Below are 17,656 nucleotides of genomic sequence, written 5' to 3' on the forward strand. Positions count from 1 at the left end.
TGGACCATTTTCCCACGGTAACAAAAAGAGCTAAACCAACCACTCGTGCAATTCATCTCGTGCAAAGCCAGGTGCAATTCTACACTTCTGTCTCGCACTGTTACATGTGTGTGCGGGACTCCTCACATCACATGACACCTATATTCCAAAGCAGTTTCAAGCACCGACAAGGCTCTGTGGTAAAACAACTGCCCGCCATGCAGAAGGCATTGGTTTGATTGCCACTTGAACCCAATATTTCTATTTATCTGAATCTATCTCGATTTTTCACTCACTACCAATGACACCGGAATGACTGCGACACAGGCACCTTAATGCTACCGTGCCAAAATCACAGCCACCAGCAAGATTCATACACTGGATCAAGCTTTTCTGATCAATAATTATACTCCTCTTGGCTTCTCCACCATTCGGCACACTAGATGAGCAACATGGTTCGGCGATCGAGAAAACAAGCATTCACAGCGCTCAATGTAGCAGACGAAATAGCTGTACCGATGACATATGGCATCTCCAATATGGTCACCCCATCATAACTTAATCAGTTTATTGGAATCAGTACAATATAGGGCAGCTAGGTTTATCTCTAATAACTGTAGTTACAAGCATCTCACGAATAAAACATGATAGTCCACTTCCACTCCTCAGTACTCATCGGGACTTTGCACTCTTGTCATTGTTTCACAAATACGTCTATGCTGGTAAAAAATCTTTCTTGCGGCTTGAAGTTTCATCTTGCACATCTCGCAGATTACATAATCACCTCAGTTTCACTCGCATGTACGGAAGCACTCATGCATTCAATTCGTCGGCACTTCCTGATTCCATTGTGCCCGAAAAAAATCCTGATAAATTTCATCAACTCATCATTTCACATTCCTCCGCATTACCTCGACAAAATGTATAACGCCTTCTTCTTTTTTTTCTCGTTGTGTGTGTTTTATCAGCTCTCTAATGTATGAGTTTGTTATTTCTTTTTGCTCATTCATTGTACTCTTACGTTTTTTTACTGCGCATTACCTGCGCTTGTACGAAATGTATCACTTGATGTTCTCTCTAAATTGTATTAATTATTTATACCGTTGAACTACTCCTTTTCTCTTTTCACCTCTACAATTATTGTTAGCCATTATTTCAATGTGTTTAAAAAAGGATATGTGCGCTTTGAGCCATTTCATCCTGTATGATATGTATTCATTATGTGTGATCAATTATTTTTTGTGATGCCCCCCTTACCCAATGCCTCTAACGAGGCCTGTAAGGGATCTTTAAATAAATAAATAAGGTGATCAGTGACATCATTGATATATGCGGTCATGTGATCATAGTTGTTTACGAGCAGGTCGTGTACATCACGGGGCCACCGAGTGCTCTTCAAAATTTAAACTGCCACCGGTCGTTATATACGAATTTAACTCATTTCACACTGCGGCAAATTGGTTTCATTGCCACAGTTAAGTTGGGAGCCACTGATTAAAAGCAAGAAAGAGAGCTCCACAAATTTTATGTCAGCACCCAATTAAGAGCACAAAATTTCATGGTGGAAGCAAACTTGTAAGTTTGAAAGTGTACTCACTACTTTGTGCCTGTTTTGTCAGCTGGATAGCTTGCTGTATGGTTCTAAATGCTGAAAAAAAGAAGAAAGGATTAAGCTACCTTTATGGAGACTTTAAAACAATACTTTTTTCCCTGACAGACACTCGCAAGCCAAATGCATCACACTTGGGGTCTGCAGTGTTTATGCAGAGGTCCCCTGAACAGGCCCCTCTCAAGTAGTACAGACAACAAATTCAAAACACCAGATTTCTCTTTCCGTACAGAAGCAAATGAAAGGTGGCATGGCTAAGGTGCAAGAAGGCCAACACCGATTGTGATCCCCCAGTATAATGGCACCATATTTGCTCAGTCCTGGGGGGCCCCCGCCTAATGAGGTGAGGGGAGGCAAATTCCGTGACTATTCAGCGAGATGGTACTAAAGCACAATATCTATCACCTGCATTCAACAAAAGCAGCAGACTATGAAGCTGGTACAGCTGAGCAGCAATGAATATAGAAGTCTCTGCCATACCTTGGCTGACAGTTTGTTCATATGCGAATTTTCAAAAAATTATGTTTTCTGCCTGTTGTGAAAATCTCATCAGTTGATCTTCTAATTTAGTGAACCCTGAAGAAACTTCCACATACAAGAGTGTGTTCCGTGTTTTGTGAAACTGACATGAATGTAAAAAAAAAATTTAATTGTGGAGTTTTGCATGAACAGCAATCTAGATATTTATGAGGGACACCGCAATACTTGTGTGGGTCACACCAGAATATACCTACCAAGCATTCTCGCATTGCACCCTCACTGAAATGTGCTTTCTGCAACAGGGATCGAACCCAGCAGTACATTGCCACAGCCACTGGCTTACCATGGTGAGACCCCTGAATGTATTGGCTTTGTAACCAAGCATACTTGAGTATATCAAACAATGCACACAAAAATACTCTCGGCTGGTGTTGCAGCAAGCCATTCTATGCAAGCATAGCTTGTCTCTGTTACCACTGCCAAGAATATACGGAATAAAAAGTGTGCACATCACATGGCTGACATTTTTATAAAAGCCAGGCCACATGCACCCAGTCTCTCGAAGATTTCCAAAACAGATTCAATTCCATAACTGCTGATGGGATTTAAAAAAAAATCTGTTTTCTAGTGTGGAAATTTTTTAATACATGCATTTTTTTGCCATTTTTTTTCCTCGAAATGATATAATATGCATGCTTGTAGCAGTTCTACTGGTCTCGTTGGAAAAGAATCACAAAAACACCGCGTACAACTATTTCAGTGTCCTGATGGGAATTGATTTCACAGTGCCTGTGTTTCGTCAACTCTAGTCCACATCATCCATTTTTCACGCTTTACCCTTTAGAATCATGGAGTACCAACTAGCTCTGGCCACTACCCTTCCAAATTCACTTAGATAATTTATCTGCAAGCTGTACAGTTCGGAATAGAAGTCTTCTGCCACCTTCACCACATCACTGACATTGCTAATAATCTGCCCTGCTTATCGTTTAATGCATGCATTTTGGTACTTCCTGTACAGTTCTTTTAGGCGATTTGATGCTGCTCTTAGTTTCGCAGCTGCCTCTATCTCCGTAGGTCTCTCAGTTTCTGTTTCTTAATCAGCTTTGATAGCTCAGCAAATTTCATCCGATATCCCTTGTGGTAGTTACTTTGATCTATTATCATGAAGAACCTTTGGTAGGGTTCATACAGGTTTCAAAGGAGAAAATTCAAGGATATTCAAGGGCCTGTCACGTTTTTCAAGGGCTAAAATAATGACATCCAAATGAGGATTTCTTTTTTTACTATAACAATGCTTCAAATTCTGACTAAATTTATCGCACTTACACATATACAGTTGAAACTTGATTTAACCAAGTCATCGCCATGCTCAAATTACTTTGTTAAATCGTGAGGTTTGTAAAATCGAGAAAGGGGTTTTTCAGTCCTATGAAATCTAAAACTGTAACATAGAGACATGCTAAGTCTACCACTGTGTTGTATTCGTCACTAAAACACGCATGCACATGTGAACAGTCTGTTCAGGTGTCCCGAACATTGAGCCTCACATATGTGGTCCGGGTGATGCAGGCCGAGGTAGACAGTCACGTGAAATATGACATGCAGCCGAAATGCAAAGACGGGCAGAACAAATGCAGTTATCATGCGAGTAGGGCAAGCAAAAAGTTGCGAGGAGGCAATCAGTGTCATCTGTGACATAAATCATGAAAGCACACAGTAGTGTTCCTGTGAGAGCATCGCCTGGGACAAAAAACCACTGTCACCAGTAGTACCATCCCATACGTAATAGCACTACCAGATGGTGAGTACATTGTTCTGTGCACTTGTGTGGCATGTAGCCTTGTCAAAATAAAACCAGGGCCATGACGACTATGAGTGATAGATGTTTTAACACAACAGTGTCAGCCCCCATGCTCAAAAAAATAACACCAATCTGTAGAAAGAAATCAGCACCTCTTTTCACTAATTTAAGAAAAAACTCCATTTAATCGGTTTTGGTTCCAAAGCTAGTTTCGTTAATTCGGGTTGATGACAATGTTGAACCTTATAAGCGTATGCCGGGGTTCCCTCCTTAGATTGGGAACCACGTAAAATCGAGTTTTGTTAGACTGAGTTTAAACTATATTATTAAACTGCAGAAAAGTCTAGCCTTGATGCCGTCAGGAGTAGTTCCCAACACACAACAAACGTTCGGAAGTGCTGAGACTTCTCTAGTATTACCAAGGCTTGACATCGTTACAGTGTACTAACCACATGCACCGCTCGCTTGACAGGGAAAAAAGCAGCATAAATGCAGGAGACATGAGTGAGGTCGTCAAATAGAGAGAGAGAGAGAAAGCAAGACAAGATGAACTGACGGGCACTAAAAGCACTGCAGGTTAGCGGCATTCACGCATTATTTTAAAAAATTTTGCGCACTTTAAAGTAAACATAAACGAAAAAAAGGAAACACATCTGTACCTGAAATCCACTATGTTGAATAGAACTTGGAAATTTTTTCTTAAAAAAAAAAAAAAAGCAGTGTTGCTATAGGCTCATGCACTGCCCCACTTTTGAGTGCCCTGTTCCTAGCGAAGCTAACGGAGCTTTTAGCTCTAAGAATTTTTCATTTTGTTTATGATTACCTTGTGGTTTTGCAGTGTAACTCTGCTAACTTCCAATCAGTGAGCAAAAACTTGATCACACTATTTCAAGACTGTCTTTTGCCACTCTATCAAAACACACAAAATGCCCCAAGACAACACCATTCAGTTCTTAGATCTACAGGTGATCCTTTCGAATCAACATACATGCTGGATGTACGAGCCAAGAGCACGAAGACTTGTTGCCATCATAAGTCGGCAAAAAGTGTGGAGCTCACTCATACTCACTCAAGAAATATATTTTGCGCTTAGGGCTCACTGGGACTCAGACTCACCAAAATTTTGCTCAACCGGACTCACTTGGACTCAGGCTCGCTAAACTTTTTCTCACGCAGACTCACTAAAACTCACCAAAATATTGCTCACCCGGACTCACTCAGACTCTGAATCATGGCTTGATCCGAGTCTGAGTGAGTCGGCTCACGAGTGAGTTTGCCGACCTATGGTTGCCATACACATCAGAGCACACAAAGTTAGTAAAGAGAAGTATTGTTCAAACATGTTTTTCCAGCGCATTTGAAAAATCACGTAGTCATGTTACCAAAATTTTTAACCTATTCGTTGCCAAAGTTGGCGAATCAATGGGAGCACCTACAGTAGCAATCTTACCAAAGCTGGCGATTCACCGGGCTCTCGTATTTAGTACTTCCTAAGCTATCAATTGATGGCAGCGCTTGGATACATTTCCGATAGACGGCAGCAGTTACTTGTGTTGGTTGGAGGCACTTTGGTGATTTTTAAATATTTTTTTTTTCATTTTGGTGTTTTTTTGTCTAGTGTCAGAATGAACAGATGGCACCTAGCGCCTTGGAGCGACTGAATGGGTTTCACGTGAGATTCCTCCTAATCCCACGAAAAAGAACCCTTCAAGGCAATATCAAATGTGCAAGGCACAAGGACAAAAAAGAAAAAAAGTGAAAGCCGCTGGGAGTGCAAAAAGTGTGGGGCCGTCCTCCACATGCCAACTTTTTCACACTTTGAAACACCTGTGAACTGAAACATTTTCAGAGATCAAAACGTGAATTTTTGTGAGATGTAAATAAATGCATTTTGATGTCTTTTCTAGCAAATAAGGCGCTTACGATGCTGAGAAAAGGGAGTGCACTTTCGCTGAAAAACATGCGGTATGGAGGGCCCGTACGAGCGTGCAGTGGGTAGCAGCGAATGGGCTAATGGTCAGGTTCGTTGACTCGAAGCAGCAGGGTACCCGCAAAGGCTGGTCACGTCGGTAGCGGAAATGACTCACAAAAAAAAACTGCAGGGTGAAATGTTCACCAGGTGGAAAGGGAAGATGGTCAGCGAAAAAAGGCTTCCATCATACCTGGAATTTCGCACAGATTTAAGAAGATATAGCAACATTCCAGTGTTCAAGTGGCTTTTTTTTTCGGCACCACATCAACTCATATTTTTCACGTATCACACCTCTCCTGTCAGGAAAAGGAAAGACAAGTGAACTGTCGGGCATCGCACACATTACGTGGAATGCACTAGCAATGGCGTATGTAGAATCGCACTTTCGTACGACAGCAGCTATGTAGGCCAGACGGGAAGGGTTTTAAATGACTGCCTTGGTGAACACAACACACCAAGGCAGTCATTTATACATCATACATCGAACTTTCTAGCCTTATCACTGGTGGTTGTGCAAGCTCTGGAATAATCTTGAATATTCGCGTCATGTGCGCAATCTTGACAAAATGATGCACTATAATCTGGAATGTTCCAGACATTCTGGCGCGGCCTGCGCAAGACAACGATCACACGTGCAATGGATCAGTTACACAAACATAGCAAAAGAAGCGCGCCTGGCAATATCGAGGTGTTGGAAATGTAGTCAACGAAGTGCGGCCAATATTAGTTTTTGCGCTGTAAGCTGATTGAAAATATCAGTTGTGTTATATGTGGAGTTCATTTTGACGTCTTTAAAATGATATTTACATTATTATTATATTTTTAGGTATTTTAAGTGCTTTCATTGTTTTTGCAATGCAGTGAATGTTCACTTTTGTTAGTTATCATAATGATGTCATGCAAGTCCAATAATGTGCAATTATGTGCACATATATAAGAAGCTCTTCTGCACTTTTGTCAGTATAAAAATTGTGTTTTTTAATATGTGCATGTGCCCAAGTGTGATGTTTATTTCACTGTTCTTTAAGTGCTTAACTTTGCCGGGAACTTTTGTGATGTTTAGTGATCATGAACACGTGTATGTTAATCTCCCGTTAATCTGTTAATCACTTCCGTTAACATCCTGAGCCTGTATCGCTCCACATTTGATGAAAACGTTGATTTTCGGTAACGAGGACAATAAAACGAGGCCAAAGATATTTTGTGTTGTGAGTGCAATTCGTTATTTTTTTTTCTGGCACGTGCTGCATCACTGCAGTGTTTGCAAATTGCGTACATTCAAAGATGCAAAGAATTCATGGCGCAGCACGTGCGAGCGGATTAAAAAAAAAGTGTGCAAGAGAGTTAAGGGAGGAGGCGCGGCTGGTGTTAGTGTTGCCATGACGACGCATATCCTGTGCGCCATCATTGACACAGTTTGAATCTCTGAATCCCAACCTCCAGGGTTGTAACTGAAGGGACGTTTGGCACTGTCAGCGCTGACGTCATGAATTAAGGCATCCTATGGGAGGTATACAGAGTAACACCCCCCTGGTAAAAGCTGTGAGGTGTGGTGATTCCGACCCGTGTGCGAGTGCTTTGTTAGATGCCACCACAATTAATAACCCTAACTCACCTAAGAACCTAAGAACAACCTGTAGGAAAAGGCTGATGCATTTACTGAGTAAAGGAGCCTGCATGCCACAAAGAGAGCTCTTCCCAGGACCACAACCAACGAACAGACAAGAGCAGCTCCCAGTTAACATATTATCCCGCCAGTTACGTCACACAAAAATGTGTCTGAAAGACGAAATGCGAAGCTTGTAAACACACTTTGACAATGCCAGCCAGTGAGGAAAGCTCACCAGTCCCATACCTCATGCGACTCGCGAATAGGGAAGGGCTAATGTATACTTGTAGGGAGCTGTTCTGCTTTGTTAAAACTTTCGAGAATTTGTTCATGGAATGCTTTAGCAAAAGTAAGTTGCACTGTGGAAGCATTCTAGATGTACCGAGTTTTGCAAAGGCAAAATGCACAGCCACAATTGGTTGCAGCAAACACGTGGCTGAATTAGCAATGAAAGTGGTCAGCTTTTTCCTAACTGCCCTAAGGCTTCATTCTAAAAAGACAGGGCGTGCAAACACGGACACAAGAAAGAAGCCAGGACACCACACACGCGTTTGTGGTGTCCTGACTTCTTTCTTGTGTCCGTGTTTGCACGCCCCGTCTTTTTAAAATGAATACTTACCAACTAGCTCAGCTCTCTGTTATTCCATGCCCTAAGGCTGCCCTTCTTCGTGAAAGGATTGAATGTGGAGAAGTGGGGCTCTAAAATCAATAAAATTGGTAAGATGAGCAAGTGCACCTAAGCTAAACGGGGGGTGGAGCTATCTGCTCTGTGTTACTGCGCCGCCAAAGTAGTATAAACTGGCCTCGGTTTCAGTACAGGCGTGACAGATGCGCATTTGCTACAGTTCATTTTTTCACATGTGCTCCGAGGTTGAGTGCGTGGAACCACGATCACTGAGCATGCAGGCACATTGGCGACTCTTCCCTACACTTCACTTGCTTCTAACCAGGCTACCGTGATACTCCGTCTAAAATCCGTATGAATAGCATTGCTTGGCGACTCATCTGTTTTATGAGAGAGTGAACGAGTGCGAGCGCAGGCTATGAACGCTTATCAAGCAGAGAAAAAGCATGCCACCCATCTTTCTTTGCGCCAGAGGCTCAGCCAGTAGCAGTCATGTGCGCATACTGGTGCATTCACACAACGGACCGAATCCGGATTTGTTGTGGACGCGGACAACTAATCCGCAGATAATCCACCTGCAGGCGCATCCACGCAACGGACGGTGTCCTAGGAGAGAACAGCCAGATTACTCTCTACTGCGGACTCTGCGCTCACCTGCACCCACTGGCAGCAGAACGGTTTAGAGTATTCAACAGCATGGAAGCTGACAGAACGCGAAGCTTGCCGAGCTTTGTGGAGTATTGTCGAGGACTGTAATTTGTTTCGGTGAAATCGGTGTTGTTGGCAGAATGGCTGAATGAAAAGAAGAATCTTCTTTACAGAGAGCTGCTGGAGACTGACCTCGCTGCTGTCACACGTGGGGTCCCGCATACGAAGGGAGGCTATAGTGATGCGCCGATACTGGCAGTTTTTTTTCCTTTTGCGGACAACAGGTACCGACACTGCACGTTGCACTGCTGCACATTATGTTTCCTTCTCTCGGTTCGCATCTTCACCTTAAAATCAGTGTTCAAACATAGGCTGTGTTCTGAGACAACCGCTTTCAGTGATAGCGACACTTTGCCTGCCGAAAAATCCTGTGTGTGCAATGATTAAAGCGACAACTTACTTGCAAATCTCCAACCTGCCAATCAGCGCGCATTAAAAGAAGATATATATATCTCAAAGGTGATCGTCTTAGAATACGGCCCCAGAAATAAACTGAAGCGCCAGCAAAGCTGAAATAGCCCTGCGAGGACAGCTGTACAGCTCGAGCAGAAGAAAAAATTACACCATTTCCCGCTAAAGGGGACCATGAGGCGATGCGAAGCCGGGGCACTTGCACGATCGCATTCCGTTGGCGTTCTTAGGGCATGCTACCGACCTCGCGTCGTGGAACGCGAAGAGGAACGCTACGCGCGTTTTGTCTTCCCTCTAGCCTGACCGTTAATTCTCACAGGGCGAGCGGGGAACGCGCATGCGCTGGTGCTCATTGTGGCGTTGCGCAGAATTTCGGCATGTCTAGCCCGCGTTTCAGAGGAAGACTGGGAAGGGGAAGGGGAGTGGAGAGGGGGAGGAGAGAGGAAAGTGGAGAGGGGAAAGGGGAGTGAGTGGAGAGGGTATGCGCATGCGCAGTAAGGGTGGTCACGCCGCACACCACCACCACCACCCGATTGAACTCCGCCATAAGATACTTCGCATCTAAAAGTGTACTGGTTGCCAGCCTATTTGTCCGCTAAAGCTGTGGCGTTCCGTCGCCAGAATCCCGATGTGAAAAACAGGTTGGGCTCATCCGTCCACGAGCCACGTGGATGAGGAGAATCGCTGATGTGAGGTTACGTGACACGCCATCTGCCCCGCCACATACGAATTCTGTCCGTCGTCTGAATGCACCAGTTGTTACGAGCATGTGGTGCCTTTTAGCATAGCTTCGTTTGACCACCAGCTTCAGCGGGCAACGTTGGTCACGAGACCATAATAAACACCGATGAGCGCAGCTCTGGGTCAGTAGATGTGACCGCTGTCATGCTGGTGGGTCGTCCTTCCTAAACGTGTACCGTCTCGTCTGCGACATTGTTATGACTGGCAGTCGGTGGCGAAGCGTTGATCATGAGAATCGGCGGACGAGGCGCTCTCACACTGCTAGAACACCTGCCTCCTTCCTGGAAACGAAATTCCGGGGACGGCGAGTGACCAACAATGGGCAGAATCTCGGCCTCAAAGTCTGGGACGGCAAGGCCGGAGACAATGGGCCACCTGGCCTTGGCTTGGTACGCTGCCGAAGCCACCTGACGGGTATGTTTGGACGGGAGTCTCCGCAGTCCTTTTCTTGCCTTGGGGGAAGAACTGCGGGGGCAAGCATGAGGAACCTGTTGTCCTGCTTCCCCCACCTGCGTGCCGTCAACCGCCGGACTCTTGCCGCTTCAAGTGTGCCATGACCCCTCCGCGACAGTGGAATGGACTGTGCCATGGTGGGAGGTGTCGTGTGTGTGATTGGTGGTCATCAAGAAGGAGGAGCCAAACTGAGGGGTTAAAACGACGGTGCTGAGTGAGAAAGGGGGCTCTGAGCCCTCGGTAACAGGCTCATCCAATTCGCTCGTCGCTGAACTTTTACCTTGTCACTATGTAATTGAGTGCTCAAAAGTGCCAGTAAACTTGTTATTGTTTTCCCATCTTGCTAGCATCAGTTCCTCAACCCGGAGACTCGACTACGCTACCAAATGGAGTCCGGGTACGACGCTGCCCTATCGTAGCAACAGCATGGTTGCCGAGGAGGGATGGATCCAAATACACCGGCACGACAACTGGTGATCAGCGCTGGGATCTGAAGCTACAAGCGACAACAACAGTCGGCCTAAGGGAATGCAGCTGTCTCGAGACATCGATCACGTGTGGGTGAGTGCTTGGCTTTTCCTTTGATGTGGACCAGGTTCTAAACGAGGGTTTTAGAACTGGTAGATAACTTTGCCGAGAGACTCAAGGTTACGTACTCTCGGATAGTTATTTTGGAAGTAGCGGGCACTCAAGACGATCATGGATTTGCAGAAGCTGCAGGAGCCGGACTTGTTGCTGTTGTGTAAGGAATTGGGGATCGATACAAAGGGTTTGGCACGAAAATCCCTAATCATACAGGCAATCATTGATTTGGGGGTCGCTGATGAGGAGCTCTGTGAAGAATGGGAATACGCCAACCAAAATAAGGAAGAGCGGCTCAGACACTGGGAGAGAGAGGAGCGCCGCGAGCGTGAAATAGAGGAAAGGGGGCGTGAGCAAGAGATTGAGCTCCGCAAACTAGAAGTCAAGATAGAACTCCTAAGGTTGAGTAAGAGGTCGGGCAGTTGTCCCCAGCGAGTGGTACCTCTTCTCAACAAGAAGGCAGAGTTCAAGATGTCAAGGTATATGCAGCCATATGTGGTATCAGGGGATATCGGCCTATATCTTGCTGAATTTGAACAAATGTGTGAAGAACTGTCTTTTGAGCGAGACACTTGGTGTCAGGGGTTATTGTCAGTTCTGCCCAGTGAGGCAGTTGAGGTTGTTGCGCGACTCAGTGAGAAGGACGCGGACAACTAAGATGTAATTAAGGCATCTTTATTCCAGAGTTTCGGAATATCTGGCAGGAGAGAGGAAAGCAAGAATGGTATGCAAAGGGATCCTTCTCCTGAGAACAACGAGCGACAGGTCGCCATTGGCGAGATCGCGCCAGAGAAAGGCCCGCCGTTTCAAGAGACCATGAAAGCAGAGCAGGTTGAGAACGAGGCCTTGGCCGGTCTAGAGCTAGGGACGATTCCGGAAGACGTTTTTTTCGTGGACGTGGTTGGTACTAGCCGCCCTAATGGGCTCAAGGAGGAGCTGGAAACCTTCCTCGTGCCTCGAGAGGACGTTTCAGAATCGTCAAACGTAAAGACTGTTAGCGTGGTGGCTGACAATAGCAAGGACGCGACGCTTAAAGGGTTCGGCGACACCGTCGGTGAGGGCACAGGTTCAGATTTTATCAGCGCTGACGCAGATAATTTGGCCCGACAGTCCGACACGGCGGAGAATTCAAGAAGTGTGAGCGAGATAGAAGGTGTAGCGGAAACACCAACGAGCTGCACGGCGTCGCATATCGCGACCGGAAGCGATGAGGGAGGCGTCATGGAAAAGAATGTTTGCCGAAAGCGCACAAAAAGAAAGAGGCGAAAGCGTTCGGCGGACGTTTCAGTACCGTCAAAAGTAGACACGGTTAGCGGGGCGGCCGACCATAGTAAAGACGCGACGCTTCAAGGGTTAGGCGATACCATCGGTGAGGGCCCAGCATTAGATTTTATCAGCGTTGACGCAGATACTTTGGCCCGACAGTCCAACGGGGCGGAGAAATCAAGAAGCTTGCGCGAGAAAGAAGGTGTAGCACAAGCACCAACGAGCTGCACAACTCCGCATGTCGCGACCCGAAGCGATGATCGAGGTATCGAGAGAAAGGATGTTCGCCGACCTCGTAGAAAAAGAAAGCGGCGGAAGCATTCGGCTCAGCGTAAGCTTAAGAAAGGTCCCACCCCGGCGCGAGAAAGACGCAAGCGTAGGCCAACGGACAGTTTGCGGAAATGTAAATTGAGGCGTTCATTCAGCCGCAAGCAGCGAGAGGGGCGCAGAGGAAGAAAGCAAGGTGCGCTCCCACGACGGAAGGCGACGTTGAGATTGACAGTTTCGGGAAAGCACCTGGGTCCAAGTCGTCAAAGTCGAAAGACCAGTGTACGGCGGGTAACAAAGCACCGCGCGGAGGCGAGCACAAAGGGAGAACGGACCCGGTTTCTTCCCCGTTTCTGGCATTCCATTCGCCTTCCTGAAGGGAGCCGACCAAGGAGGTTTAAAAGAAACTTCTGGAGTAGAGGTCCCCTATACGCGCCCACACGAGCGGGTGAAGCCTGGGAAACCGGTTGGCAGCCATTTTGCTCCGGGCAAGAGGCAGCGCAGCTTGAGCGCGGACAGCGTGATTGTGAGCTTCCGCGGGGGCGTTTCAGCGTGAGAACTGGATAGTTAGTGTCACTTATTTGGCCGAATTTTTTTGTTGTCCTGCAGGATTGAAGAAAGCAGTTTTTCCCCCATAATACATGGGCTGAAGCGTGCCTGATAACACGTAGAATTCGCTTCCAGCATTCCCGAAATGAAGCACATGGAGGAGTTAATAAGTGGTAAATGAAATTTTATTCACCCCCGGCTTTTACACAATTTCAAAAGAAAAAAGAAGAATATACAATGTGGTTTATACTTGAATCGATAAAGCAACAAATCCCAAATAACTTCAAAATGCACCATAATGCACAAAATCACGAAACTAACTGTAATAACAGTCCTTAATTGTCAGCCGTGTTCTTACTCCGCTCTGGGAGTTTTAAATGCGAGGCATTTCTTAGCGAGCCTTTGGCACATTCAGCGTTTTTATCTACGAATCTATCTCCCTAGCCACCTACGCCGAGGTGCTCTCATGATCGCCCACCTTTACTTGGTGCAGACCAAAATCGGCATGGGAGGGTAAGAGGATTGGACGGATATGGCTGTCGTATCATGACATGAATAACGGGAAAATTCTGTCGCGTAGGTCGTCAAACCCTTTCCTCCAGACACGTGTGGCACATAGCCGTTTACCACTGGCCGTGGTGTACGGGTATGCGCCACATGTGATTGACAGTTTATATCTACCCAGGAACCGCGAGAACAGACATTGGTACTTTAAATGCGAGAGCGTTAAGAAAAACCGACATCGGCAGCGTTGACCCGACGAATGGAAAGAATAAATATTAAGATCACAGCAGGAATCTAACCCAAGCATTCTGCGTGGCAATCAAGTATTCTACCACAAAGGTACGTCGGGTATATAGACTGGTTCGGAAAAACAGCCTATGCAGGCGTAATGTCTGTGCAACGTCAAGTGTGGTTGTGGTGCTGGCTATCTAATTTTGCAAGAAAGCAATGCACAGTACGTATGTACTCCTACGATACAGGCGTCATATCAGATTAACGTCTGCGGTTCCAGTGTTGGCTCCGCTTTTATAGTAGTGTAATAAACATTACATTTATATTCCTATGTTTCAGCACGCTATATTGAAGCATTGCTCGACCCAGAGGAATACATTAACGAAAGTTACGTATGATATCCACATGGTTGCACCATAATGTGCACTTAGTTTCGATAATACTGACGTGCGTGTTCTAACGCGAGGGCTGACGTTACGTTGCACCTCAAAGTTACCGTTTAAACGCCAGTTTTGATGTGCCTGGTCAGCCCACGATGTGCACACAGCTACTACACTTATAAAAACACGTTGATCCACCTCGTAACGCTTGGCTCAAAGCCATAAAATACAGCATAGCAGTACTCGCTGACTGCTTCGCATGAAACAGATTCCCACAACGCGTGGGATCTGCCGAATTTTCTTCCGGTTGATTTCTTTTGAAATGTGGTGAAGCCTGATTTTACAGCGAAAGCTTTTATCAAATCACAACAGCTGTGGGATGGTTGTCCGCTGCCACCGCCGGTGTCCGTAACTACTATCGTGCGAAATAAGAAAAATGAAATAAATAAAAATAAACAGGCTCATGTGGGATTTAAACCCGGGTCCTCTCCATGGCAGTCGAGTATTCTACCACAGAGCCACGCTAGTGACTGGAACTCCTTTGCAAAAACATCCTTACAGGCGTCATGTCGGGCAAGGAATTGCGTTAAATGTGTAATATAGCGTGTCAGAAGAGTAATATAACGACCAGGCGTCACATAATGCAAATTGCGCAACGAGTGACCGGATCGTTAATTGCTTCAAATCCATTACAAAAGGCTCAGCCATAATTCTTCATCCAGGAACCACAGGCAGCATCAACAAAGTTCACATAATGCCTTACAGATGTGTAGCGGCACCTCGCTTATCCGCAGAAAGACGAATAATGGCATAGTGATTGCTTCCGTACTTCACAAAAATTATGATTTGCGACGTAGTGGGTACCTTGAAAGTGCACTTGTATTAATTTCCCCAAGAGAGTTTAGAACGGGCTCTAGAAAGGCCGCTCTTCCAGCTTTCGCTGTGACTGTGCTGCGCGCAGGCCCGGCGTTTTTTATATACAGCTTGGCAATCTTCGACAAATTGTAAATGTGGTTATCGAGTAGATCGCAGTCCAACAAGTGAGACATCCACAACACTCGCTTGTCACCAAAGGAGCGGAGAAATTCGCCATCTGTGGAACTTCCGCGCGGGCTCAAGCGACGACCGACACGTTTTCTGCCCGGAGCAATATGGCGGTCGTTGGCTTCAGCGGCGGCTCGCCGCCTCCACTCCAGAAGTTTTTTTTCAACCTCCTTGGAGCCGACCGAGGTGGCGAATGAAGCGTGACTGTAGAATGCCGCTGATAGCTCGTGCATGTTGTAGCCTCTGGCGAGCTAGAAAGCCGGTTGGACCGCGGCCCCATCGGGTACGATTCAAGCGAATTTAATTGAGAAAAGGGGAACGGTCAGTTCGAGTAGGCTTGCACGTGCGTGCAAACTAGGATTACTCATTGTTTTTTTTTTAGGAGTGTAGAATTCAGCCAGTTTAATTTTGTGTATTACGAGATGCGGTGTAAAGTTTTAAGAAGAAAAACCGCGCAGTAGTAAGGCTGAAGAGAGCATCGAAGTTCTTTAATCATTAGGATGAACTTCTGAAGAAGGTTTTTTATTTTTTTTTCTTTGCGCGAAACTTGTAATTTTTTTAGTTTTGAAAGGTTTAGTGCGATATCGTATGCGTTCACTTTCATGTCGATTTGGGGTGAATAAGCATTTGAGGAGAGATATCTGCATCAGTTTCCGAAACGAGTTTGGCACTGAGCGGTGCAGTTTTCGTTACGCGCTATTAGAATTGACAGGCATTTAGTGCAAGGTTTTAGCATAAAACCAATGCAGATGTTTGAGGTGCTTTTGAAGTGTATTGCACCTGGGGTTATTTTTTTTTTGTTGTTGTACAATGTGCGTTGTAACGTAACGTAAGGATCAGCTTTTAGAAGAACTTAGAGGGATTAGGAGAGTGGTTAATAGTACCTTGTGTTTTGCAACGCTATAGGATTGAGAGTAATTGAAGCGCTCAGGAGAGCTCAGTAGTATTATCAGAGGCGTTGGCACGGGCAGGTCACTTTAACCGAATGAACCAGTTAGAAAGCAGTGTATATCCCGTTATGTTTTGTTCTTTTTCTTGTGAAGGAATAATGATCGAGTGATCACACAGGCGGATCATTAAGCTTTTCCGAACGTTACGGTGTGAGCGATCGTTCTGGCATGTATGAGTCGCGGTCGAACCTTTTGTTGGGGTTCTGACTAAAGGATGAGAAGGTCGTTCTACAGGTGCAATCGTAGACTATTTAAGTCACGGCGTAGGCCTAGGTTTTAGGAAACCTAGTGAGCTTAAGAGCTCAGGAGTAGCAGACTATCCACGGCCCAATACAAAGAAGGACGAAGGGGCGTTTTGGGGCTCGCTGGAATGCAGTCTTTGCATCGGGAGTTTATTCATCGTTGGTCACAACTTGACCGATGTTCTTCGCGGGACAGAACAGGCGAAAGTAGTCTGGGATGAAGAGAAGGAAGCTGCCTTAGGCTTGAAGGCGGTAATGTTTAACCGTCCGGTTTTGCGAGCTCCGGATTTCGACCGAGAGTTCACGGTCCAGAGTAATGCGAGTGATTGAGGCCTAGGTGCTGTTCAATGTTAGAAGGATGACGAAGGTAATGAAAATCTCGTGCTCTACTTGAGCCGAAAATTGAGCTCTCGCGAGATGGCGTACTGCGCTTCAGAAGAGGAGTGCACTTGCATTATGTGGGCCATTCATTAGTTGCAGTGTTATCTCAGAGGCGTCAAATTCAGCGTAGATACGGATCGTTATCCCCTTGCCGGGCTGCAAACCGCGACATCAAAGAACAGTCACCTTCTGAGGTGGAGCTTGATTTTTAGGTAATATCTTTTCGACATTAAGGATAAGAAGGGCAAAATTTGAATGGAAACGCTGACGCGCTTAGCCGCTCTTTCTAAGCGAGTCTGGGGTGCTCTTCCCAATGTCTCGAAATTGATATTTGAAGGTTTTTTTTTTCGTGCAGCTATTTGTGTGATTGAATTCTGTAGCACGTTTGGTTCCTCAGCATAAGTAAGCCCTGAGAGTTTTGAGTGTGAGCTTTTCGTATAAAGCTAATAATGAAAGTTTGTTTACCAACCCTCTTTTGGCCTGGTTTGCTCGGAGGCGGCCGAGTGCTTGCTCTGCATGTGGTTGAGTTTAAGAGAGGCCGCAGAATTTGGGTTGCAACTGACCAGACAACGCTTCAGGCGAAGACGAGCGAGCTTTGGGCATTCAACGGAGGCGAATTACGTCGACCCTTCGAGCAGCAGCGTTGGCTGCTACCCTCCGTTTCTCCACTGGCGAGGGAGGAGGCTGTTATGACTGGCAGTCGGTGGCGAAGCATTGATCATGAGAATCGGCGGACGAGGCGCTCTCACACTGCTAGAACACCTGCCACCTTCCTGGAAACGAAATTCCGGGGACGGCGAGTGACCAACAATGGGCAGAATCTCAACCTCAAAGTCAGGGTCGGCAAGGCCGGAGACAATGGGCCACCT

At 45.9% G+C, this 17,656-nt stretch overlaps 1 protein-coding gene across 1 annotated transcript in view; it reads right to left on the bottom strand.

Annotated features, from left to right (window-relative positions):
* LOC119379474 (WW domain-containing adapter protein with coiled-coil homolog) overlaps window positions 1-17,656 on the bottom strand; it is a 467,389-nt gene that overhangs the window by 112,114 nt on the left and 337,619 nt on the right. The window contains exon 10 of the mRNA XM_037648773.2: window positions 1,577-1,627. Within this exon, the coding sequence (XP_037504701.1) occupies window positions 1,577-1,627 (51 nt within the window). The remainder of the gene's footprint in view (window positions 1-1,576; window positions 1,628-17,656) is intronic.

The sequence above is a fragment of the Rhipicephalus sanguineus genome, chromosome 1 (assembly GCF_013339695.2).
Source record: "Rhipicephalus sanguineus isolate Rsan-2018 chromosome 1, BIME_Rsan_1.4, whole genome shotgun sequence".
NCBI lineage: Eukaryota > Metazoa > Arthropoda > Arachnida > Ixodida > Ixodidae > Rhipicephalus > Rhipicephalus sanguineus.